The sequence below is a fragment of the Castor canadensis genome, chromosome 1 (genome assembly GCF_047511655.1).
Source record: "Castor canadensis chromosome 1, mCasCan1.hap1v2, whole genome shotgun sequence".
NCBI lineage: Eukaryota > Metazoa > Chordata > Mammalia > Rodentia > Castoridae > Castor > Castor canadensis.
Window position 1 is genome coordinate 142,164,203 of NC_133386.1, and position 26,744 is coordinate 142,190,946.

At 36.8% G+C, this 26,744-nt stretch overlaps 3 protein-coding genes across 3 annotated transcripts; all 3 read right to left on the reverse strand.

Annotated features, from left to right (window-relative positions):
* Positions 1-2,313: 2,313 nt before the first annotated feature.
* LOC109694079 (hemoglobin subunit beta) lies at positions 2,314-3,888 on the reverse strand. The gene is made up of 3 exons (XM_020175780.2): positions 3,728-3,888; positions 3,377-3,599; positions 2,314-2,570 (listed from the first exon to the last, which is right to left on the reverse strand). Exons 1-3 carry the CDS (start codon positions 3,817-3,819, stop codon positions 2,442-2,444), a joined length of 444 nt encoding a protein of 147 aa, XP_020031369.1. The 5' UTR covers positions 3,820-3,888; the 3' UTR covers positions 2,314-2,441.
* Positions 3,889-15,468: 11,580 nt separating this feature from the next.
* On the reverse strand, positions 15,469-17,141 carry LOC109694080 (hemoglobin subunit gamma). Its single transcript, XM_020175782.1, has 3 exons — positions 17,050-17,141; positions 16,369-16,591; positions 15,469-15,597 (listed from the first exon to the last, which is right to left on the reverse strand). Exons 1-3 carry the CDS (start codon positions 17,139-17,141, stop codon positions 15,469-15,471), a joined length of 444 nt encoding a protein of 147 aa, XP_020031371.1.
* Positions 17,142-22,001: 4,860 nt separating this feature from the next.
* Positions 22,002-23,596, reverse strand: Hbe1 (hemoglobin subunit epsilon 1). The gene is made up of 3 exons (XM_020175783.2): positions 23,438-23,596; positions 23,093-23,315; positions 22,002-22,258 (listed from the first exon to the last, which is right to left on the reverse strand). Exons 1-3 carry the CDS (start codon positions 23,527-23,529, stop codon positions 22,130-22,132), a joined length of 444 nt encoding a protein of 147 aa, XP_020031372.1. The 5' UTR covers positions 23,530-23,596; the 3' UTR covers positions 22,002-22,129.
* Between the last annotated feature and the right edge of the window lie 3,148 nt (positions 23,597-26,744).

The window sequence follows — 26,744 nt, forward strand, 5'->3', positions numbered from 1 at the left end:
TCATCTTATAAAGGGTCCCACAGAATATCTACTCCACTTCTATTCCAGCCTCACTGACCACTAAATATACATGCACTACAAAAGAAAGACAGAAATATGTTTCCTTTATTCCCACTGTTAACTTGCCCATTGCTAATTACACAATGGACCCGGATTCAGTATCATGAAAAGGATTGGCACTAACTTTCTTCAAGAGAACCATGACACTTATTCCATAAGGATGGGATGTTGTCATTTGTTTCAAAAGTGACACTGACCTAGGATATACTTTTGTACATGATCTGGTATTCAATCCTGAATTCTGCAAGTAAGACATTTAAATATTTTGGTCTGCTCTTTCTGAGTGAACACAGATGCACTAGAGGCTATGGTCTTTTCTCCCACATTCACATCTCTCAGTTACTTTATCTGAGGAACTGCTCAGAATAAGTAATATAAAATAGTTCCAAATGGAACAGAACTTTAAAAAATAAGCCACAGACACACAGTTTAATTCATTAAAAAATTGCATTCCTCACTAGAAAGCAATAAAGTCAATAAAACACCACCTTGCTAAAGTATATATCCAATTATTATGGAGTAATTGATTTCCCAGTCTATGAATTGCACAACAGTATTTCCTCCACCAGAGGAATTTAGCCTTTGTACACCTCATGAAGTAGGTCACGTTGTTGATCCGTAGAGGTAGGAAGGCTGTCTGCCTTAAGGATGAGTTGAAGGCTCTGTGCTTAGAGGCAGAATCCTGGCTTCAGTCTAGGTACCCATAACAGACAGAAGGATTTAATTCCAAAATCATCAGGGAACATATGAGGCTAAAGAGATGGATAATCTAGTTAAATATTATGCCAAATTCCCTTGACTCTGTGATTTTTATTAAATCTGCTTTTGAACTCAAGACCATGATAACACTTAATTCTCTTTTTCTCTCCCTCTCTCTTCTCTTACACACACACACACACACACACACACACACACATGTACAGACACACACAAAACATGTATTTATTCAAACACCTTGAGCATAACCCTTAAAAAATTCATAGAGAATATGACTATTTGGAAATTAAGAAATAAAACTAGTTTGATACCTCAAGAGACTAATTATGCTACTACACTTTTACACTTTTATTTTAACTAGTAATGGCAATAGAATAAATCTCTCCATCCATTTACCACTAATCTTCAATACGAATACCCCAAAGTCTGAAATATAGAAATTGTTTATGAAAGACATGATTCTCACACAGGGGTTAGTTTCTCAAGTTCTTCAATGTGAGAAATTTTAGGCCCCACTGTTAGCGTTGATTCACTGTTTTCTTCCAGAGGTTGTTGTAAATTTGGATATAAAGAAAGCTTTTTGGGTTTTTCTTTTTGAGAAGGGAGTCAGTCTATTTCTCATTCAAGACTTGACACCCTCAATCTCTCTTAATCTCTCAAATCTTCTCCAAAACTATTCTTCATCCAATTATTGATTCCTATTAGTGCTTCGTGTTTCTTAGGGATAAGCTTCCTTATATTGCATGGGAGTAGGATGCCTCTGGGATATGAGCCTGTGGATCTTAAAAGTCCTACTCAGATATAAAGAGTTCTCAGTGTCTACTATGTACAATGGCCTGAGAAAGAAAAGAGCCTTTTTCTTCAGGCAGTGGTGAAAACATCAAACAGTACACATTATCAGCATACCCTGCCAGTAGAAACAGAGTTAAGATGAAAACACCTCACACAGAAGGAAGCACCTGGTTTTGTGCAGGTATTTAAGTACATCTAAAAGTAATCAATCTGAATGATATATTTAGAGAAATAGACATGTACTGGAAAGTTGTAAAAACCCTTCTAATTTCATATATGGCAAAAATATCACTCAGAGAAAGATTCACTACTGTGAACTTTTCCTTACATGTAAGGAAGCTTCTCCTTCTGCCAACAACACTTAGTGGAATATTATATTGTGGTCTACAGTATACAGCCAACTAACACGGGAGGAAAGTAAGCACAAAGTGCCCTGAGTGATCACTATGCTTCTCACTGCAAATTTATTTTCACAAAAATTGTTGGAGGTGGACCACAGCACTAACTATCCTTGAGTCTAGGTCTTAGTTGGAGCCCCATATATCCCCTGAAGTGCCAGTATCCCCTCTATATGAAATACTCATGAGAATTGCTATGCTTTGGAGAAAGAAGTGTCATTCATTAGTGTCTGCATCTGGCACAATTTTAAAAAATCATTTCCCACGACATTCGTATACCACACCAGACACCCTCTAGGATGTTCACACATCCTCAGAGGAAAAAATAAAGCAAGTGAAATAGTGATGAGCTTCAGCTAATTCTTTATTAAGCAGAATATATACCCTGGAGGATGGGCATTGTTTCCCAATGTCCAGAAGATAGGCTCTAGGAAATAGAGTCTTCCAGTGGTCACCAGGAACCAGGCCAAGTTCTCAGTGGTATTTGTGGGCCAGAGCGTTAGCTACTCCAGCCACCACTTTCTGAAAGGCAGCCTGTGTTTCTATAGTGAAATCCTTGCCAAAGTGGCGGGACAGCACAATCACTATCTCATTGCCCAGGAGCTGTGGGGAAGAGGTAGACAGACATATACATATGGTCAACAAGATGATTAAGCTTTGCTGTTGAGAAATCGCACCAATACCCATTATTATCTGGCCACATTCAGGCCCAAATTGATCCCCAGGCTATTCTTACCAAATCTGAAAGAAAACATCTATACACAATTATATATACATATTTGTATCTATATTCATAATATGCAGGTTTACTAATTAATTGATTGATCAATTTAATGATAAGCTTTCTCTTAGCACCACCAATATGACTTTCTGGCATTTCTGTTCACATATTTATTTTCCTTTCCATATTTATTCACTTACTCCTGACCTCATTAGATTCCAAGTATTCTTCATTTTGAGAATAATTTACAGTCACTATATTATCTCAAGTGAAAAATTAGCAGGTAGAGGTGTTATGCAAAATTTGGGTAGGGTATCAGAGAAAGGTAGTTGGGATGAGAGGACGGAGAGAGAAAGAAAGCCAAAGGGGGGGAAGAGACAGTGGGAGAGGGACAGACAGTGAGAGAGAGAGAGAGAGAGAGTCAGAGAGAAAGAAGGAGACAGGAAGAGAGAGTGTGAGATTGAGACAAAGAGAGAGAGAGAGGAAGACAGAGGGGCAAATGTTAGGATATTAAATAATGAAATTCATTAAAAAGCAGGGCTGGGGGAAGCAAACAGGAAAGAATACTGAAAGAAATTGGCAAATATTTGAAAAGCATCAAATGATGAAATAGAGGAAAGTATGATGAATATGGAAGAAGGTTAAAAAGATGAGCAAGAAAATGAAAATAAAAAGTGAAGCATCTCACTTTGAAGTTCTCAGGATCCACGTGCAGCTTGTCACAGTGCAGCTCACTCAGACTGCTAAAAGTGCCCTTGAGGTTGTCCAGGTGTTTCAGGCCTTCACTAAAAGAATTCAGCACCTTCTTGCCATGGGCTTTCACCTTAGGGTTGTGTAATATAGCATCAGCCGAGGACAGATCTCCAAAGGATCCAAAATACCTCTGGGTCCATGGGTAGACAATCAGCAGCCTGAGGAGTTAAAAACAGGCCAGGGCAATAGGGAAAGTCAGTGTGTGTCAGAATCCAGGAGACTTTTCTGTCTCCACAAGTCCAGCTTCCCTTTGCCTCCTTCAGTTTTCTTATAACCAGATTCCTACCTTGCCAGGGCCTCACCACCGATTTCTTCAATGTTCACCTTGTCCCACACACCCTGGATTTTCCCCGCTTCAGCAGAACTCAGATGCACCATGGTGTTGGTTTTTGTGGATCTGACTTGTCAGAAGCAAGCATGAGCAGCAGTTGGCCCTGCTCTGTCTTTTATGCCCAGTCTTGGCTCCCTCCTTCCCTGGTTCTGTAAGAAGATTGGTCAAGTCCAGGGTGTGGCTATGCAGAGTGAGCCCTGAGTGATGACAGCCATACCTGTTCTTGGCAGTTCTGGCATTGGCTTAGGAGTTTAACTTTAGACTTTCAGCCTTCCCTTTATGTATCTCCTGGTCCTAATCCTGGAGTACAAATTTCCCCTTAAAAACATACTTGGCAACATTTTTAATGCAATTTTTGGAATTAATAGACCTTGTAGGTCTATTAAAGATCACTTCCCCAGTTTTATTATTATACAAATGAGGAATTGAGGCCCAAAAAGTGGAAGGGATTTAGCCATTTTGGTTCAGCTGAAGAGAGTATGGATGCATCTCCCTGTGTTCCTAGAATATGCAAAATAAACCTTAGAACAGAGCGGATGAAGCTGCTATCTTGATTCTAAATATAAGTTCCTTTTTTGCGTGGATTAAACTTTCTGGTAAGAAAATAAATATCATTTATTCATTGCTGTTGGTGTTGTTTTATATGAGTATGTGTTTGTGTGTGTGTGTTTGTGTGTTTTCTTTCATTTTGTAATTTGGCCAACAACCAAATAAATGATGCTTAGAAGATAGAATAAATCTGAATCATGCATGCCCTGTGCAGTAGCAGCTTGATTAGGAATGAGGATCCAGAGATAGAAAAAAACCTCAGAATTTGATAAAAATGAAAAATAGTATAAGTAGTTTAGAGCCATTTAGAGCAATATGAATAGTTCAAAATGGAGCAGAACTCTTAAAAAACAATTCACAGACACACAAACTAGGTAGGGAATTAGATAGTTTAATTCATTAAAAAATTGCATTCTTCATAAGAAAGCAATAAAGTCAATAAAACACAACCTTGTTAAAGTATATATGCAATTATTACAGAGTAATTGATATACCAGTATATGAATTCCACAACAGTATTTCCTCCACTAGAGGAAATTATCCTTTGTATATCTCATGATGTGGGCCATGTTATTGATGCATAGAGAACTGGAAAAATGTCTTACTCTAGGCTAAGTTGAATGTTATGTGCTTAGAGGCAAAATCTTGGCTTCAGTCTAGGTACCCATAACAGACATTAAGGTTCTAATTCCAAAATCATCAGGGAACATATGTGGCTCAAGAGATGGATAATGTAGGAAAATATGCCAAATTACCTTGATTCTAATATTTTTATTTAAATATGCTTTTGGATCAATACCATGATGATATTTCTCTCTTCTCTCTCTCTCACACACACACATACACATTAAACATAATCTATAAAACAACATCATAGAGAAAAATGTTGGTTAAATTATGTAATAAAAATAAGATCATACCTCAAGTGAGTAATTCTGCTACTAAGCTTTTTACAGTTTTGCTTTAACAAGTAATGGCAATATAACAAACTTATAAGTCTTTATCTCCATCTGTTTACCCCTCATCTTCAGTATGAATACCACAATGTCTTAAGTCCAGAAATTGTTTTGATAGACATGATTCCTATCCAGGAGATAGTTTTTAAAATTCTTCAATGTGAGAATTTGTAGTTCCACTTCTGACCTTGATTCCTTGTTTACTTCAGAATGCTGTTAAAAGCAGAAGATAAAGAAAGGTGTTTGGGGAAGGAATTCAGTTAATTTCTTGTTCAAGACTATGAAGCCCTCAATCTCTCTTAACCTCTTTCATATCCTCTCCAAATCTATTCTTCTCCTATTTCCTTATTCTTATGAGTGCTTCACATTGCTTAAGAATAAGCTTCATTGTATTGCCCTGGAGTAGGCTTCTTCTGGGATATGAGTCTAAAAATCCTACTCAGACATAAAGAGTTCTCCGTGTCTACTGTGTTCAATGGCGTGAGAGGGAAAAGAGTCTTTTCTTCAAGCAATGGTGAAAAGAGAAAACAGTATACATTATCAGCATACCCTGGCAGTTCAGACAGAGTTATGATGAAAGCACTTCATATAGAAGGAGGCACCTGATTTTCTTCAGGTATTCAAGTAAGTCTAAAAACAATCAATATGAATATTTCATTTAGAGATATGAACACAAGCTAGAAGTTTCTAAAAACCATTCTAATTTCCTATATGGCAAAAATATTACTCAAAGAAATATTTTTGCTACTGTGGTCAGAAAACAAATGTCTTCCCCAGTGTGCTTTAGTTTCTTGCATGCTTTCTTATATATCACTGCATTTACACCAAAGGAGTGACACAGGGTAGTCTTATTATTCAGATTGTCCTCTGCCCCAAAAGTTCTAAGACAAGGAATACTACTCATTAATTCACTGACTTATTTCATCGAATAAATCTTCACTTACCATCTATGTAAGAATTTAGTGCAAGGCACAGTAAACATGCAAAATAGAACTGAATAGGCAGAAATGTCAATAAAGCATGGTGTATCTCTGTGTGTGTGTGTGTGAATTAGAAATGTCAAAATTTGGTACATTGAGAGTGTGTGGAAGCATTTCCTTAGGTAAAATTGTAAAGTTCACTGACACTAGGATCAAAAGAATTCACAAGTGATATGTGAACACTGAACTGTGCCTGAAAGTAATTTGGGGAGTGGGGAACATAAGCAGAAACTTTTGGAGTTGTTTTGAGACCAGTAAGACAGGGAAGATTTTCCTTACATTGACAACACTTAATAGGATATGGTATTGTGGTGTATAGTATATAGCCAAGGGACATGGGAGCAAAGGAAGCATAACAGTGCTTTGGGTTATCACTATGTTTATTATTGAGACTATTTCACAGTAATTATTGGATGTGGACTAACATCCAATACAGTACTAACTATCCTTGAGTCTATGTCTTGGTTGAAGGTCCCCATATATCCCCTGACATGTCACTTTCCTGTCTATATGAAACACTTATGAGAATTGCTATGCTTTGGAGAAAGAAATGTCATCCATTAGCATCTGTATATGACACACTTGTTTTTAAAAATCATTTCCCATGACCTTTGTGTAACACACCTGAGTCTCTCTAGGACTTTCCCACATCCCCAAGTAAAAGTAAAATAAGCGAAATAGTGATGAAGTTGAGTTAATTCTTTATTAAGCAGAAGCTATACCATTGAGGACAACCAGTTTCCCAATGTCCAGAAGATAGGCTCTAGGAAATAGAGTCTTCCAGTGGTCACCAGGAACCAGGCCAAGTTCTCAGTGGTATTTGTGGGCCAGAGCGTTAGCTACTCCAGCCACCACTTTCTGAAAGGCAGCCTGTGCTTCTGGAGTGAAATCCTTGCCAAAGGGGTGAGACAGCACAATCACTATCTCATTGCCCAGGAGCTGTGGGGAAGAGGTACACAGACATATACATATGGTCAACAAGATAATTAAGTTTTGCTTTTGAGAAATTGCACCAATACCCATTATTATCTGGCCACATCCTAGCTCAAGTCGTTCCCCAAGAAATTCTTACCAAAATATGAAAGAACATTTGTATGCAATTATATGTACATATTTGTATCTATATATAATATGCATATGTTTACTAATTAATTGATTGATTAGTGTGATGATAGGCTGTCTCTTAGCACCACTAAAGAGCCGTCACCTTAGGGCTGTTCATGGTAGCATCAGCAGAGGACAAGTCCTAAAAGGAGTACCTTTGAGTTCATGGGTAGACAACCAGAAGCCTGAGGAGTTAAGAAACAGCCCAGGGTACAGGAAAATCCAGAGGGTCTGAATCTAGGAGACTTGTCTGTCTCCACAAGTTCAGCTTCCTTTTGCCTCCTTTAGCTGCCCTATAACCAGACTGCCCAGGGCCTCAGCACCAACTACATCCATGTTCACCTTGCCCCACAGTTTTATTTTTGTTTTGTTTTGGTGGTACTGAGATTTGAACTCAGGGCCTCGTGCTTGCTAGGCAGGTGCTCTACCACTTGAGCCACGCCCCAGCCCTTGCCCCACAGTTTTATGAGAATCTCCTTGTCATGAGGATTAAAATTCACCATGTTGTTTGTTTTTGTGAATATGACTGTGTTCGAAGTAAGCATAAGCACTAGCTGGCTCTGTTATATCTTTTTATCCAGCCCTGGCTCTATTACTCCCTGCCCCTGTTAGAAGATTGGCCTGAAATATGTCAGAATAAAGAATATACCCACATTCTCCAGTGCTCTTCAACTGGACCCAAGACTGACTAATTTAGATCTTGTGTGTTTTGACTCAGAAATCTTGTTCTTCCTCTGCTTTTCTCCCAACATCATCCCAAGAGCAATTGTTACATGATAAAAGGGTGGAGAGGAAGTATGAATGATTTTTAAGTTATTTTTCTTTAACTTGCAAACCAAAAAAATCTTGAAAAATTAAAGGAGGTAGATGCCCTGATTTAATTTTTATTTTTTAAAGTATGTTCTCATTTATGTTCGTAAGTGGATTTTAGAAATAGAATAAACACAGACAAAAATGCTGGAATGCTATTGCAGTAGGAAAGGAAATAACAATGTCATCTCTGTTACAAAGCTTGGGTCATGATCGTGGTGTTAGTCAATGGAAAGTGGAATACAATTAAAGTATCAAGTTTGCAAGAGTAATATGAGAATAAGATCAGGAGTTGATTCTTGGACATATTGTATTTGATGCACTCTTGAACAATCCAAAAGGAAATATTTAAGTATATAAATTTGGAGCTTAGAGAGAATGTAGCTAGGTCAAGAATACAGAATGGAACAAAACATAGAGAAACAGATCAGAGTGAATTGCATAAATTGTTACCACCCCCTGTTCAAAAAAGACAGAAGTATACTTTACCAATACCTCCTCAAAATCTTGCAACATATTTATGCAGTAGGAGTCATATTTAATGAACAAGGAAATTATTTCTGAAAAAAATGTTAAGTAAACTTTTTTAAAGTCACCATCCTCTATCTGTTAATTTCAAAAACTTAGCATTTCACTTCAATTATCTTCTAGCTCATGGTTTTGTGCAGTGGAAAGACATGGTCACATTTTTATTATATACCAAATATATTTAAAGCATTGTTTAATAAGATGAAGTCTTAAAGTGGGAAGTATAATTTCTGCTCTTGTCCTACAAACATTGACTTGGAGCTTGCCAATAGGAGTGGTGACAAAAACATAGGGAAAGAATTGAGCAGAACAGGATTATCCATTATAGTAAAGAAATAGGAACTACCAGGAAGGCTTTGAAGTTTCTCATTTTGGTGTTAGGGCAAGTGGTAACCCAGTAGCTAAAGTAGGAAATCTTAAATCCTTTGTTTTCAGAAAATAGTTACAGTAGAAAAGAGGAAAAAGCCATCAGTGCATTGGTCACTTTCATATGTGGATTTGGCACAAATCAAAGCTGTAGATCTGACTTGAGAATTATGATTATACAAATCATACTTAAGCATTTAGGTATACTTGAGGTACCTAAGAAGAAGTGTAATAAATACAAAGTAAAATGGATCAAGGGGACAATTTTGCTAAACATTGACATTTAATGTGAAATCAAAAGAAAATGTGAAGCAAAATAAGGTTCAAAGAATGTCCAATGTCTTAGAAGTCAGTACTGATTTTAAATTTGGTAAGGATGGAATTCAAATTGCTCTTGGACTCTGGATTGATTTTTATTTCTTTAATGTAGCCCAGGCTAGCCTTAAACTCCAAGTTCTCTTGCTCTCTGCCTCCAGAGTGCTGGAATTACCGGCATGTGTCACTATGCTGCGCTCTAAGCTTCTAAGGGTCTAGATTTTGACAATGAAAAACATTATCACATTTTGTCCTATAAATTTTTGCAACTGAATAATAACTAAACAAAAATGGGAAAAAATGGAAAGGAGTTGGTGAAATAAGGGAGATGTACAGAAGGAAGGTGGGTTACATGGTATTGAGAGAAGTAATAAGGAATTCAGGTTCATACAAACTTAGATTTAAATCCTTCTATCAGATTTACCATATGGCTATCATGAACAAATTACTTAACTGCTTGAACTTTCATAAGCACAAAGTAAGCTTAATAATTAATCTCAGTTAAATTATACTTGCTATATATCTGCATGAATTATATACACTGATCCTACCTTATTGACTTGCAAAAGGACAATTGAACATCATTTATAACATTCAAATATTGAACATTGAAATAGTATATTCATATGCATGCCCCAAGGCATAGGAGGCACATCATAAGTACCAATAACCGGCATTATATTTTAGTTCTGTTTCTTACATGTCAGTGCTCTCCAGGATTCTAATTTTAGTCCACTTCTCTTAGAGTTGCATTTTCCTATCCTATCGAGGCATTAATCACTCCAATTGTCATCCACATTAGAATTATTCGTTTATTATACACATCTTAGTTTTTTGATGTCTGTCAGCTACCATTCTGCTCTTTGCTTAATTCTCACCATTGCCCTCATTTTCTCTGTATTTGAGGAATTGACATCCCCAGATTCCCTCACTCTTTTTGGTGCTGTGAATATTCTATAATGGTAAACACTCACAAAAGAAGGGCATATACTAAGTTCTATCAGACTTCTTCTCTTCATGTCTGGCCTGGGTCTTCTGTAACCAAAGTCTCTTCCATGATTGCTATCATGAAGCCCCCATTAGACAGTTCCAGCTGTCTCCAGGGAGTCCCCCATTTTCAGTGACCTTTAATTCCGTAAGGTAGTATAAACATGTTCTCCCTCTCTCTTTCTAGGTCTAGAGGTAAAAGGAGTTCCTTGATGTTGCTAACCTCTGGATTGCCACACTCTCTCCTATTTGATCTCTTAGGTCTTCCAACATTCATTTAACTAGTTGTATTTAAAGTGCCTGTTGAAATAACACATTAATTTGTGGTTTTCTGTTGGAAACTTACTGATACAGATATTAAACTGATATCTAATGCTATGTCTTACTATTACATGAATTACTAATGTGAAAATATGCTGATACATGATATGGTATACATTTAATATTCCTGTTTACTAATAAAAGTACAGGATAGAAGATTGAGGAAAAGAATCAGCAATTGAATAGAGACAGAAAAGGCCACATGACTTAAAAATCCTAAGATATGACATTCCACTGATAGAAATAAATTTCCCCAATATTAGCGCCCAGCCAAACTTCTTTAGAAGTAATGTAAGAGTCATATTTAAAAAAAGGTCTGATTTTCAACATAATTGACCCATTCATCCATTTTCAAATACATACTGATTACAAATTGTACCAGGTACTGTTTTCTGCTTCTAGAAAAAAAGAGTTTATAAGACAAACTATTTGTCATGAAGGACATCATATTAGTGATGGAAATGCACAATGAGCAGGTAAGTTTTATGATAAGAAAGATCTTATTAATGTAGCAGAGTTTGTAGAAAAGGCTTCTAAAGCAGTTGAAATAAAAACAAAATAAATTCTTAGTTGAGATGTTATCTAAATGGAGCATGAGTATACAGTAAAGAGGGGAAAGTAAGGTAAATAAATCACCCAAAGTAAACTAACAACATACACAAAGGTAAAAGGATCATATGCAAAAATCCAAATTCTCCATGTTGATTGGGTAACTTTGTCAGTGCATTTTAAGTGTTTATTTAACATCAGTGTGTGTCCTTGTATGTGCATGTGATGTTTGAGCATGGGGCATACAAAATAGGATAAATATATACATGTATCTGTGCATGTGTATCAGAGAGTTTTTATCCTCCTATAATATTTTGCATGATTATATATACAAAAATTCAAGTTTTATGTCAATTTTGCATATTTGACCATGTACTAAGGTGTGTACTTATGTATATTAGTAAGCATGGATATGGAAATTGCTCATGAGAAATGCAGAACAAATAACACAAGAAATAAAACCCTCTTACACTAATTAGAATACAATGATGTCTAAAAGGGCAGAGAATATGACACTTAGGAGATTTAAAGATGTGGTTTCTTGATCACTGTAATTACTCTGTGATTAAGTATAATTATTCAATTATCTGTTTCCAACATAAACAGAAAGGTAAATAGAATGTAAACAGAAAGGTAAACTGAATAAAAATTTCATTATTAAAAACTCCAGCTTTACATAGAGATTGACAATATCAAACAATTGAAAGTTGGAGGTCTATGTACTACATACATATTAATTATGAGTAGCCACAACTATTACAACCTGCTAGATAATAAGAATTATCTCAAGGGGTAGAACTTTTTACTAGCAGGCACAAGGCCCTTAGTTCAATCTCCAGATTATAAAACGTCACTATAATTTTTCAACAGTCCTAATTGATTTATTTTATAAGAGTAGCAGTGATTTTGTGCATAGATAACACTTGTTTATTTTCCTTAGTGGGTTATGAGTGACAACTCAAAATTATGCTAAAAAAATTGCAGTTGCTATTAGATTATAGCAACTGCCACACAAAAGATGGAATGAAGTTAGCTCTTTTGGGTGGACACGTATGAGAAATACTTAGAGAAAGAGGTTAAGGGTTAATAAAATGGAAGAAGACAAAAGAAGAATATGTCTTCTAAAACCTATTTCTTTGATCAGTTTGAGGATGCAGGGTACTTCCAAAGGGCTATGGGTACAAGAATTTGAAGCAAGTGCTACAACAGGTCTGTGCTCAAGGGCAGTTCCAAACGAAGCGTTTTCTAGACATTTTCTCTTCTGTCAATAGATTCTCTTCTTTTCATTCACTGGACATGGAAATTAGCTATGGAATGTGAATCAGAATTAGAAAGGTTAAAGATTATAACTCTGTTGAGCATTGAATCAGATGTTACAAAGAATCATTTTTCTGTTAAGCTAGGGTACATATGGAAGAAGTCATAGCTGCTCTTAGTCACCAATTTTCTAACAGTTTAGATGGGGGCCATGCTTTCATAGCTTTTTTAATGGGCTTTTAGTTTTGGCAGTATTGGGGTTTGAACTCAGGGCCTTGTGAGCTATTCTACTGCTTGAGTCACACCTCCAGCCCTTTATAGCACATTTAAATGAAAAAAAAAAAAGAGAGATCCAAATTTATCATGACTGTTACTTCATTGCTTTTGAGTCATATCAATAATATATTCACTATGAGAGCAAAATGTGTTTAATCTTATTATATAGGCAAACATCTGTGACCAATATCTTCTACCCATTAATGTGAGAAAATACTCACACTGGGTGTTAGAGAAGATGAATTAATATGTTCAATGAGATTGTAAAATGAGATTCAGTGGGAATGAGGTGACTTGTGTCTCATCTACACTGGATACATTCCTTTGGCTGGGTTTAATCCCTCCTCATATCTAATCTGGCAGAGGTGGTCTTTACTAACTTACAGTATTCTACACAGTACCGTTGCTGTGGCCTGAGGTACTTTGGTCTCATACATTTCAAACAAGGGCAAACATCCAGTGGCAGGCAGAGGATTTTATTTTTACTTTTTTTTCTGGATTTATATTGTCCTCATATTTAGACCTCGAGGAAGCTTATTTCTTTGTTTCTGAATGATATTAATGTTTATAAAAAACCACAGGTAAGTAAATATCCTGTGTGTGTATTTGCAGGCATACCCTAACACACAAAGATTTAAACCCAATATGTTAGATCTGAGTTTCTGATATTAGAAAAGAAATTATTTCTGACTACTTAATATAGTAAGAGACTTTATCTATGCATATTTGAAAAGACTTAGCATAAAATATAAATAATAATTGTTAAGGTGCTAGAATATGCTTTGTCAGGACATAACAGAGTACCTGTGGGCTCTCAGTCTTAAGAGGGGTTGATACAGATACATGAAAAAGGAGTCTGACTTCAATACAGAGGTACAAAGAAAAGCCTTTGAGTCAAATCCAGAAGGATTAATTTTAAAAGCAAAGGTCCATGAAATAGAAAGAAGAGGTAACTTTCACCACAGCAAAGTATCTCATTTATACTCATTAGTGGATACTAATGCTCAGCTTCCACATGGTGTATAACACAGTTCTCCCTCCTGACTCAGGGACATTTAAACTATATGTTAGGGGATGGACTCTACTGACATTGGAACCTTCCTCACAGCAATATTAGGTCATCATTTTAATGGTCTACTTTCCCAATCATTCCTTATATATTTTTAAAAGCAAACCCTTATTGAACCTAATCACACAATACATTTTTTAAACACTGGGAAATTTTAGTGAATGAAATGGAAGCTTTTGGGGCCTCAGGATGGTCATATCTAATAGAGGATACCAACACAAATGAATAAACAAATGAATGCATACAATGTTGACATTATATGCCAAGAAGAAAATGCACACAATGATATGGTAGCAGGTGACTACAGAAAAGTAATATGGGGTAGATGTGGTAAGAAAAGTTTCATTTGAACATTTGAAGGTACTTAATGAGAATGTAGAACCAGTCATAGTAATAGGGAGAAACAAATTCCTAGCTAGAAGAAAGAAGATCAAATGCTAAACTGGAATAATGAAAAAGAGCACATAATTAATTTAATTATAGATGAAGACATTATAAGACCAGAGAAAAATATATTAAGGGATAATGAGGGGAATAAAACTTGTAGAGATGGGGTCAGGCATTTTATTTGGGTATTGTAGATGAAAGTTGGGAGAGCATTTAAGTCCATGATGTAGAAACCAATGAAGATTAATATACCTAACTCCAGCATGATCTCTAATCTATTTACCATCTACAGCCAGGCTAATTTTCCTAAACTCCCTGTCCATCATTTTGTACTCTTGTCTATAAATACAGGTTAACTTTCAGTCATACATGAATCTATCTTCACAACTGATCTATACACATCCGTCTCACTTTCTTTGGATCACACACAATGCTGATCTGTTGCTTAGACATGGCATACTGTTGCTGGCTTATTATCATCTTCTAGTTGGTTTCCCCTCATAAATATTTCAACCTCTTCCAGAAGCTCCTAATAAAGTCTCTTCCTTGACATGTTGCAGTTAATCTTCACCCTGGTAAATTATCTCTCCTGAAGATATGAGGCCAACTTAACCTTCCTAAGGCACATTTCAACAACTGAAGTTCATCAGCAAAGCAAGGGCTAGTTCTCTGGAGTTGACTTGAGAGAGCTATCTCTTTTTCTAGGGGCCAAATACCTTCTAGCCTTAGAAAGTCCATGAAAAGTCAGGTGCTTTTGAAAATTGTCTTGCACTAAATAGAATGGAATTGCAACCCCTGCATCAACCATAATCTCCTAAGGTCTGGAATAACTTATTTACACTGATCTTCCCCTACCAATGTTATTCACCTTCCAACCATCCTTGAATCTGCTTCTGAGGGTCCTTGACTCTTTTCCTTCCCAAGAGAACTCTTCTGCAACTTGTGTTTTTCCTTGAATAATCCCAATAATCTTGCCTTGTTCTTTCATTTTCTCATCAAAATTCACATCTCATGCAAAAATAAATTGGGAACAGCCCCCCTTACACATACATACACCTATACACATGCGCACACAGACATACCCCTTAACATAAAATCTTTGGGCATATGTACCTGAAATTACATGGCAAAAAGAAGAACCAAAGACCATATAATTACTTAGCAGAGTACTCTTTTATTATTTGCCTTATTATTTGAAGAATGTAGACTCTCCTCGGAAGTTCTGCACTGTGGAAAGGGGGCTCAGTGATACTTGTGGACCAGAGCACTGGCCACTCCAGCCACCATCTTCTGCCAGGCAGCCTGCACCTGGGGTGTGAATTCCTTGCCAAAATGTTTCGCCAGGACAATCACTAGTGTATTTCCCAGGAGCTGTGAAGTAGAAGGAGACAATAGTTATAAACACATAGAGAGCAGATATATTTAGACTGGTGTCTAGTTATCTGAATACCCACCTCTTACTCAGAGCCAAGCCTATGTCAACTTCCCTCAAAGCCCAGAGTTTTACTGATTAATAAACATGGGTAGTTTATTCCAACTGCAAGATTTAAGTCATGATTTCAATCTTTAAATTTAAACTTTAGTGTCTTTGTTATCATCAGCAGCCCCACATTTCATGTACCGCCTGTCTCCTGAAATTACAGGATATAAGTTTGGAATTAGAAACACTTTGAACTGGTGTCCAGCCAACATAGGAACAGAGTCAACAGCATATGTTGGCCACCTAGGTTTCTTCCTTTTATTGAGTCAATATGTGCCTGCCTTTCCATGGTCATGCTTTTTTGCCTCTAGCAGGGCAGAAAAAAAAGAATGGTATTCTTTCTGTAAAACCTTTTCTTATTGAAAAGCATTTCTTCTGCAAGACGTTAATTAACAAAAATCATATTCCTCATATGTACACAAATTTCCAAAAAAAAACAGGGTACAGACAAGTCCCTCCAGATTTGTAGGGGCATCTCTTATACCAAAGTACATTACCACTTGGTATCAACTCAGTCCTCTGGAGTTGCTGTACTCCCAAACTCAATACTTTCAAATATCTCACACCCTGCAAGTGACCTCAGTTATTCTCCGATCAGTGCTTAGTTACCTAAGTTGCCCCAATGCTAAAAGTAAGAGGGTTTGATCATCAATTGGACTCACCCTGAAGTTTTCAGGATCCACATGCAGCCTGTCACAATGCAACTCACTCAACTGGGAAAAGGTGCCCTTCAGGTCATCCATGTTCTTTATGGCTTCTTCCAAAGAAGTCAGCACCTTCTTGCCATGAGTCTTGACTTTGGGGTTGCCCATGATGGCAGAGGGAGAGGACAGGTTTCCAAATTTGTCAAAGAACCTCTGGGTCCATGGGTAAACAATGAGGAGCCTATGTGATGGAATATTAGTAGTTAGAAAGCCAGAATGTGATGCTAGTCACAAGAACAGGCTTAAGCGATCTTCTGTGTTGCCTAGATTTTCCTCTAGAATTCTACATGCTGAGAAGAAGGACCTTACAAGGCCTCTCACCTTAAGGTGGAAAATGGCGAAACAGCCAACAGACACATCAGACTTTCCTACATATAGTTCAGGAAATAAATGTTACAAAACAAGCACATTTTTGTGAATAAAGACTGGTTTTCTAAATTTTCTGGGTTTCTTTCACTGCATCTCTCTTTTCCATAGGCATGTGCTCTTAGAACTAAAAGGGCTAAGAACTGTAGGCCCAGATGGTGGACTATAAACTTTAGCAGTGTTTGACACATAAGGCAAAAAAAAAAAAAGAACAGGCTTAAGTTTCTGCCAGGCACAGTTTTCTCCCTTTGCTCCCTAATCCCCAGAGCCTACCTTCCCAGGGTTTCTGCTCCGGCCTCTTCCACATTTACATCTTTCCATATGCTTGTAATAGCAGCCTTATCCTCAGCTGTGAACTGAACCATGGTTTCCGGTCTAGGAGCTTGTTGATTATCTCAGATGTTTCAAGAGGAAAGTATGTGCAGATGCTAGAATTCATGTCCTTTTATTCTTCATCCTGGACCCTCTGGCCCTTTGCCTTGCCTGATAATCTGAGACTATTGGTCAAGGCAAGCTGGTCAAGCCAAGGGTGGGGTCTGGATAGAGAAGGGTTTCCACAGACATTTGCATTAAGATAGTGTCAGGGAGGCCCCCTCAAGGAGACCCTGCTGCTGAAGTTTTTTTTTTATAGCCCTTCCCCTCCTTCAAGTCCATTCTATATTTTTCTTTCATTCGATCTTCCCTTCAGCTAATTTTCTTCTCCTCCCACTAGAGTCTACTTGAAGATTTCTCATCTAGCATTTTCTACATTTTTACTCTAACCTCACAGGTGCCTATAGATTAAAATTAAATCATAGGGAAGTATTTGAACATTTCAAGGATTATAAGAGTCTTTTGTAGGTATGGATTCAGCATCTCTATCTTTGAATACATTCTCTATAGGTTTAGGCCATGGTCTTCCTATCTCACAACAGTATGGTAAAATCTAAAACATCAGGTTTAGTATGTGAACACATTAGTGTTATCTGATATAATGTAGGTCTGAACCCTTATCTCATTGTACCTGCTTGAAATAGAGCACATCTACTTTGAGAAAAAGTATTTTCCTCCATGTCAATATACTCACATAGCCACCAGAGAATGTGTATTCCCATTGAAAAAATGTGTTTTGGTTGGTGATCCAGAGTTTTAGTCTAGTCTTCTCTGCTCAGTGAAGACAGGTAGAAGTTTCCTTGGTAGGTGCTGTGAACTTGAATGATTCTTCATTCAAATAACTTTAGCCAGTATTATTCCAAGACATAATATCAGGAAGCACCTTCTTTGCTTTCTCTTGTGTGTTTGTCAAATAATTTTAAAGAGGAAGTTGTTTATATTGATTAATAATCCACACACACTACCACAGCAGGGACAAAACTGCATGTTAGACCCTTCATCTCGAGTTCAGTTCTGCTTTCATATATCAACATGGCAGGAAGAAGTCACTTTGCTAGATTGTGATGCCTAAAGTTTTCGTTATTTGGCTGCATTATTTTTCTTTATGGCCAGAAGTAATGATTGTATAAAAAGGCACATGAAGGTAACTATGCCTTTGATTAAAGGAAAGATTTATTTTCAAGTCAGTTTATCGCTAACATCTCATGCTGATTGAAGTTAATAATATAGATGAATTCCTTTCAATCATTATGATATCATACAAAGCTTACATCTTTTCATAAATGTGGAAATGCTAAAAGTCCAAGAAGATGATATTTGTTAAGATATAAATAGTAGTTATTCACTTTATTCTTAATAGTTTAGGACAGAGATTTTTGTTGGTATACTGATATAGAGAATAGAACCTGAGAAGAATCCAGGTTAGATTCTCTTCAAGGTAGGTCTGTGAGATGGATGCACTGTACATAGAACTTTTTCCATATCTAAGAATCCTATTGGGTTCAGTTTGTAGGGGCTGGCCTTGTAAGCTAACTCCTATATGGTGTTAAAGCCTCTGAAGACTTTAACCAGTGAGTCTTAATTGCCCCTTCCCAGACTGAGAATGTTTATGATCGTGTATGTCTGTAAACAACTTTACTTTTCCAGAATCCTAAACAGTGATCCAAAAGTCATCTGTACTCACTGCTTCCTTCTTATGCCATTGAGACAATATCTTTCCATGTTTTTTAATTTCCCCATTGCTGTTTTCCCTCCCATGCCATTGCTTCTGGTGTTGCCTGACTCTTCCCCTCTAATGCTCTTTCCTTACAACAGCAATCCCATGTGTTTTCAAGCATTCATTCAGCAATTTGTTGAGTAGATGTGTCATAACTGTAAGTCTTGAGGGTTTAGAATAATTGAGTTATAAAATATTTTTCTGAAGGCTTATAATTTAGGAGATAGAAGATGCAGAAAAATGGATAAATAAACCAATCAGCCAAATAATTTCAGATTTTTTTAACTAAGAAGAAAATTAATTTCTGAACTTGGAAAGGGTTTGGCATTACTATATCAGGAAAAAAAATCTCTTTAAGGAGGAAGTATGTTAGGATAGGTAAGGCACCTAAAAAACTAGCTAGCATTTGTTGCCCTTAACGCAGAGAAATTAAAGCAGATACCATAAAAGCAACTGAGGCCAATAGGAAAAGGGGACCAGGAACTAGAGAAAAGGTTAGATCAAAAAGAATTAACCTAGAAGGTAACACCCATGTACAGGAAATCAATGTGAGTCAATGCCCTGTATAGCTATCCTTATCTCAATCAGCAAAAACCTTTGTTCCTTCCTATTATAGCTTATACCCTCTCTACAACAAAATTAGAAATAAGGGCAAAATATTTTCTGCTGGGTATTGAGGGGGTGGGGGGGAGAGGGAGGGGGCGGAGTGGGTGGTAAGGGAGGGGGTGGGGGCAGGGGGAAGAAATGACCCAAGCCTTGTATGCACATATGAATAATAAAAGAAAAATAAATAAATAAATAAATAAATCAGGAAAAAAAAGGAGGAAGTATGTTAGCTGGGGCCAGAATAATAAGTAACCTGCTATGGTAAGATATTGCAGAAAAAGTTTAGAAGTTGGAATAACAAATTCAAAGCTCTGAAGCAGAAGAAAACAGGCACCTGTGATTTACTAGAGAAGTAAATAATGGACTAGTGAGATTCATATGAAAATGGAAAAATAAAGAATGATAAGAGATATTGCAGAGGAAGTACAGTTCTCATTACGTAAAACTTGTCTTCAGTGGTAGAAAGTGAGAAGTCATAAAATTTTATTTTAGCAATGACAATTGCCAAACAGTCTGTAGTTGTAGCTAGATTGGTATTTCAATAATATCCTGTTTATCACAACACTTTTTTATTCAGGTAGCTTATATAGACTGTCAACAATAACTAGTTCTTCTTTATCTATTAAAATTTTTGAGTCATCCAGACTTGTATGTGTGTGTGTGTGTGTGTGTGTACTGAATTTGCTTTTAAAGATATTATCTTAGAGTAGTGATATCTAGATCTAAATGTTATCCTAAAGCGTAGAGAGTGTTTCCTCTCTCCATGTCTCCATCATCACCATCCTCAACCCCTGCCATCCAAAGTCAGATACTAATTTGAGGCAAGAATAAGAAATAGAAGCCGGGTTAGTAGTTTAGGCCTATAATCCCAGCCTTAGGGAGGTTATGGCAAAAGGAACATGAGTTCAAAGCAAGCTTGTAAGTATAGTAAGATCCTGTATAAAAAAAAGAGAAAATAGCTAAAAATACATATTTTTCCATTCATTGACAGACTATGAAAAAATTTAGAGCCATGAATAACACCTGTTTATTCTGCTGAGGGGCATATTGAAAGGCTATAGTCTCTAAAAGAGCAGTGATTTTGATAGCTTGAAACCATAATAATCATAGATTTCTCATCCTTGTTGTGGAAACAAAAAGACAAATTAAAATGTCAAAGTACAAATTCTGATCAATGTATGAAGACAATTAAATGACCAGAGAGTTGTATTTGCCAAGATACAGTGCATTAACTTGTAAAGTTTAACATTCTCAAGACTTACTATGAAAGTTTGACTCAGGGCTTGAAGCTTACAACTCCCTGAGCAACCTAGCACTCCCTCAAGAGTGCCTCAGTGAAAACCATGCCTGTGTGAGGGTCCGCAGGTCAGCATATGGGCTCACCTTATTATACTTACTCTGGCTGGGTGCTTTCAGTCATCTACCATTCCTTCTTTTTTTTTTTCTCATTCACTCTAATAAGCAAAATAATATGACTTCCTGATTCTGCCTTTGCTCATCTTTCACTTTTTGCAGACTTCACTACTTCTCTTGGGCTTAAATGATTATGTCTATTCATTGAATTATCATCTATGGCCAATTTCTGCAAATCTGAATCCATTTTGCCTGCATAAGGAAATTACTTTTCCTAATAATCTTATTTCTTGAGTCACTCATTCCAAAAATATTTATTGTCAACCATTTCCAGTAGTAGAGTAATAACATATTTTTATACTCAATAAGGCATTATCTGTCTTTGCTAGTACTATAAGTATACTCTCCCTCTACTTTCAGAGAAACCTTTTCATACAAGCCACCAAGACCATAGCTCTTTCATTTCAGACTATGAGTCATTTTAGTATTCATGAAGTCTTCTCTTATGTGAAGTCTTCATCATTCCCCACCTGCAAAATCCTTACTTATATCCTAACTTTAACTTTATTTTGGTGCATGTTATAGTCTGACAAAAATTGATATACAATGCTGCATGTCTTACCCTTGGTTCCACATTGAATCAGTGAGATTCTTTGTTGATTCAGTGGGCTATCATTGATTCATGGGACTATTTTCTAGAAAGCTCCAAGATATCATTCAACTCATCTCCTTATCATAAAGTCAATCTTACAAGATATATGAAGAGCTAGTGAACTTGTTGCTTCAGTATGTACATCCAAGTAAATTAACATAGTATCCTAGCCTAGACCTTGGAACCCTACAAAGCTTTCATTTTTTTGTTTTTAAATGAAATTTGGCATATACCACAGTTCTGTTTTTTCAAGTACCACTTATCACCTCCTTCTTACCCTCTGCAGTAAGTTTTTGACACAATGCTGCACAAGTTCCTGCCCATTTAACTAACACTTTCTCCTTCTCCATAAAAGCATCCCATTTTGTCATCCTCTGTGGGCCACAAGAACCCTCCCACAGCATCCTCTTGTCTCTGATGAATCCTTCTTTGAGAAAATCTCTTTTCTTTTCTTTTGTCTCTCTCCACCCCTACACCCATGAACCCTTTTCCCATTAACACAAATGATGGAAAAGACAAAATATCTAATTTTGATAACTGAAGAGAATGAACTTTATTAAACAGAAGCTGAGCTCTCAAATTCGAGTCCAGCTCCCATGTAAAGGAGGAAGGGTTGAGGGATACATGGGAGCCTGGTGAACTGGAAAGAAGGCTCAGTGGTACTTGTGGGCCAGGGCAGTGGCAACACCAGACACCAGCTTCTGCCAGGCAGCCTGAACATCAGGGGTAAATTCCTTGCCAAAGTGAGTAGCCAGAACAATCACCAGCACATTACCCAGGAGCTGTTAAAAGAAATACAAAATGACGCATAGACATGTTAAGTAGAGGTTTCCAATGAAAAATTGCAAGAAAAAAATGGCTTTGTATCTATACTTCCTGACAATGCCAGCCTTAAACTATATATTTAATCATCTCAGATAAGCAAAGGTTGAACTTCATTTTTAGGAGCTTCTCTCATTCAACATTTTGCCTGTATATGGCCTCACCTACTCTCATTTCACAATTTTATTTGCTTGGCTTCTTCCCTTTCTCATTCACCAATTGTTAAATTTCTCTAAACATAAGATTGCAATGCTACAAGGATTCTCTTGGTGGGAGTTAGTCTCCAATCAATGGAGGAACACATCTCCACTTCTCACAATACTGATTGAGAATTGAATACATTTTAGAGTTTGTCATATTTTATTTGAAAAACTCTACTTTAAATTTTCCCCAAATATTTTTCCAAACTTCAACCATTAGGACCCATACAAAATAAACTATTTTTATTTCCTTGAGGCTAGTCATGGTCTACCTAAAGCAAATTCCACTTTTATGTACAAATCTGCTATTCTCTAACATTATTATCTAGAAATAAAAACATCCAAAATTCTTTTGTGGCAAAATTTTCTGAATATTTATAACAGAATTCCAACTTCTAATAGCCCTTTGTTATTATTATCTCTGAATCAAGTTGGTCCTGGATATACTGGAGGCCTGTCTTTTTAATGCTAAGTTGGACCGATGATTTCTGAGATCTGTATTGACATTTCCAGTCATAGTCTAAGCTTTCATTATTGTCCCCAAGTGAAAATCAAAAAGAGAAGAAAAATCACATGAACTTCTCTTGAACTCACCTTGAAGTTCTCAGGATCCACATGCAGCTTGTCACAGTGCAGCTCACTCAGCTTAGCAAAGGCTCCCTTGAGGTTGTCCATGTTCTTAATGGCTTCTCCAAAAGAAGTCAGCACCTTCTTGCCATGGGCCTTGACCTTTGGGTTGCCCATGATGGCAGAGGCAGAGGACATGTTGCCAAAGCTGTCAAAGAACCTCTGGGTCCAAGGGTAAACAACAAGGAGCCTATGAGATGGATAGCAACAAACAGAAAATCAGAGACACTCAAAAGTCTTGAGGATATTTACAGCCAATTTGCAGGGGTCATATTCACCTTTCTCTCCAGTGCATTAAGAAACAATGCTTACCTTCCCAAGGCTTCACCTCCAGCCTCATCCACATTCACTTTGCCCCACAGTCCATTGACAAGAGCCTTTTCCTCAGAAGTAAAATGCACCATGATGTCAGGTCTAGGAGCTTGCTGGTGATCACGATCACGGGAATGTCAAAAGCAGGTATGTATTACTGCTAGAAGTCGTGGCCTTTTTATTCTTCACTGCTGAGGTCCTGATCCCTTGTTCTCCGTGGCACTTCAAAGTCATTGGTCAAGCTGAACAGTGTCCCTCGTGGGTGGAGTCAGGTCAAGGGAGGGTCAGCTGTGTAGAATGTACACTGAGCTTAAGATAATGTATGCTGGATCCTGAGACATCATTACTGTTTTCAATTGTTCACTTCTTCCTAACAACACAATTATTCACTTATTCCCCTGACTTTGTACTCTCTTCTCTTCCAAGATAATGTCCATCTCTTTCATCCCCCTTTTCCAAGAAAAACTGGTAAGCAGGAACTAAGCCCAAGATAGAAAAAAAAGTACTACTTCAAAAAGACTTAACATTTGAGTGAAAGATGGTGTGGTTATAAGTACAAGGTCAAGAAAAAAAGAGCTCAAATAACTGAGACATAATTTCATCCAGTTCTCATTCTCTTGAGAAGTAGCTTGTAATTAAACCTTCTGGATCTTAGTTTTCCCAGGGAGACAAAATAATGTATAGTTACTTCTAGAATCTGAACACAGTAGCAAGAGAACCACAATGGGACTAAATCCTCAACTCTCAAGTACATTACTTTGGGATGATTTCCAAGAGAGAACAGAACAAGATCACATCTGTGCTTCCAAAAAATTCTTTCTTTTTCTTTTCTCTGTGACCACAGGGAAACTTGTCTCATTTGGGGGTATTTCCTTGGGCTCTCTTCTTCCTAGATGTCCTTATCTATGCTTCTAATCAATGAGATAGCAGAACTTGTGATCAAACAAGAGAACAGGCATTGATGTGTTAATCATGCTTAGAGTCAGGTATAGTTAGTGTTTGTCTTTGTCATCAGTACCAGAAGTTTAAATTTCTCTATTTTCTTTCTTTGATAGCCCTTTGGGGATCAAATGTTTGCTGCTTACATGTTGGAGCCAAAAGTGGAAGCCTACATTTTATGTCTTCAATTCTGTCCATATACATGATGGATATTCTCTGTTTAATTTTACTTAATCTATACCTAGTAATATTGTCATTATTCACTTTTTTAAATGAAGGTATAAGGTCACTGAAATTATACAACTCTCAAGATGATAAAATTAATGAGTGGGGACACAGGTTTGCACAAACTCCAGTTTTACTATTTCCAGAAAAGCTTCCTTGTATTATATTAATCTAGTGTCCTTGGCTCAGTTTGTGTTTCAGGTGCATTCTCCATCTTTTCCTATTTTTACCACTTCTATTGCTCTATTGGAAGTTTCTTTTATGATAGCTCACTTTTTAAATTCTGGTACCCTAGGTGCACAAGGCCATTTTATATGAGCAGCATGGCTTCTGTCTCTCAAGTTTCCTTATTCCAAGTTATAGAGATATTCTTTATAACACAGCACTGGCATTTATCATCATTTCTTATGCATATGACATAAATACTTCTAGCAGTGAGAATATTCCCCTGGTCTTTCCCCTGTGATTTTAAAAGTCTTTATCTGATTTAATGACTTTTCCCAAATTGGCATTATTCCAAGCCACTGAAACTCTACCCCAACTTTCTTTAAGCTTTTAAACAAGAGTATCTTTCTAGGCATATATACTAATGCTCAATGTAGATGGAACCAGGAAACCCTATCCTTATTTTTTAAATCATGGACTACTTTGAGAAACTATGATCTAATACATAATGTGCTTTAAATGTATAAAATGATGTAAATAAGTTTTCCAAGGAAGTCAAATATATTGAAATGTAGTTATCAAATATCATAACATCAGATTTTGGTGTATTATTGTAAGCACTTCTTTATAAATGCATTAGATCTCATAGTGGTTCCACAACTGCCATAATACCCAAGTATCGGCACAAATTAATGTTAAAGAAATCTGACATAACTACAGCATAAAATGAAAATATCTGTGATTTCTATCTATAATAAGGTAAGGCTGCTATTATGCTATTTTGTTGCTATATTCAGAATAGAAGAAAATGCTAAACTTCAGTTAAAGGTTAGTAAACATAAAGAAGGAAACTTTCCCCAAAGGAACTTCACCAACAAATACAGTTTTCTGCCCTGGCTTAGAATACACAGCCTAGGAAGAGAGAGAAAAGAAGAGAAGCATCTGGCTACTCTGGGAAGAAGAGCAGCTCTTGTGTGAAGAGTCAATGAAGATAAAGCTCTTGGTTTCAAAGGTAATTTTTTTTACAGAGCCACCTTGTGAAGGCAATAACTCTCCTGAGCACTTGGGCATTGGGGATCAGAGTCTGCCAAAGCCCATGGAATAAGGACCAGATTTCTCAAGTCTAAGAATTTAGGAAAGAGACTTCCCCCTGAAACAAATGACGTTGGTGCATCCCATCTTCTTCCCAGTTCAGTGTGAACACCAGTTTTCTCTTAGATTAACAGTATAACTTGTTCCTCCTTCTTCTCTGTGAAACTCAAACCCAACAGCAGGGCCCATATCTCTTCCACTCCTCATGGTCTATGGAACCAAACATGGTTTCCATCTAGAGACCTGGCCATCCCATGCTCTCCTGTTGTTAAAAGCTGTTGGTGAAGGTACTGTGCTGAAAGCAACAAGTTTGTGGCTTAGTTCAAGAATGACGAATTCTGAGTCTGAAGTCAGACCAAAGTTAGCTTCTTGACTCAAGCTAACTGCCTCAATTGCCCCTGTTTAAACATTGTATTTTTTTTCTCCTGTAAACCGTGAGTAAATGATTTGTGCTTCCCTTTTCTGGAAGAAAAGCTCAAAGTCAATAAATGTAAGTGACATAGCTACCTAAAATAGATCAGAAAGATTAAATACCAAGGGAAATGAATTCATAAGAACATTCACTTAAGGCCTATGTATCTAAAATTAAATCAGATCAAAGCTTATCTGTCTTAAAAAAATTTAAATAAAAAAACTTTTAAAAAGAGAGTCCCAAATTAAATAAAGATTAAATACTGTATCTAAGGATTTCATGAAATATTTGAACTTTTCTAAGTTCTGTATTAGATTTTAAAGAAATGAAAGATGTTTTTTCCAATATTTTCTTAAATCTTTTTGTCTAATTTATGATGTAAATTGGTGTTTGGGAGGGGAGCCCCACTGTGTAACACAAGCTGACCTCAAACTCTTAATCCTCCTGCTTCACACTTCTGAGTTCTCAGATTAC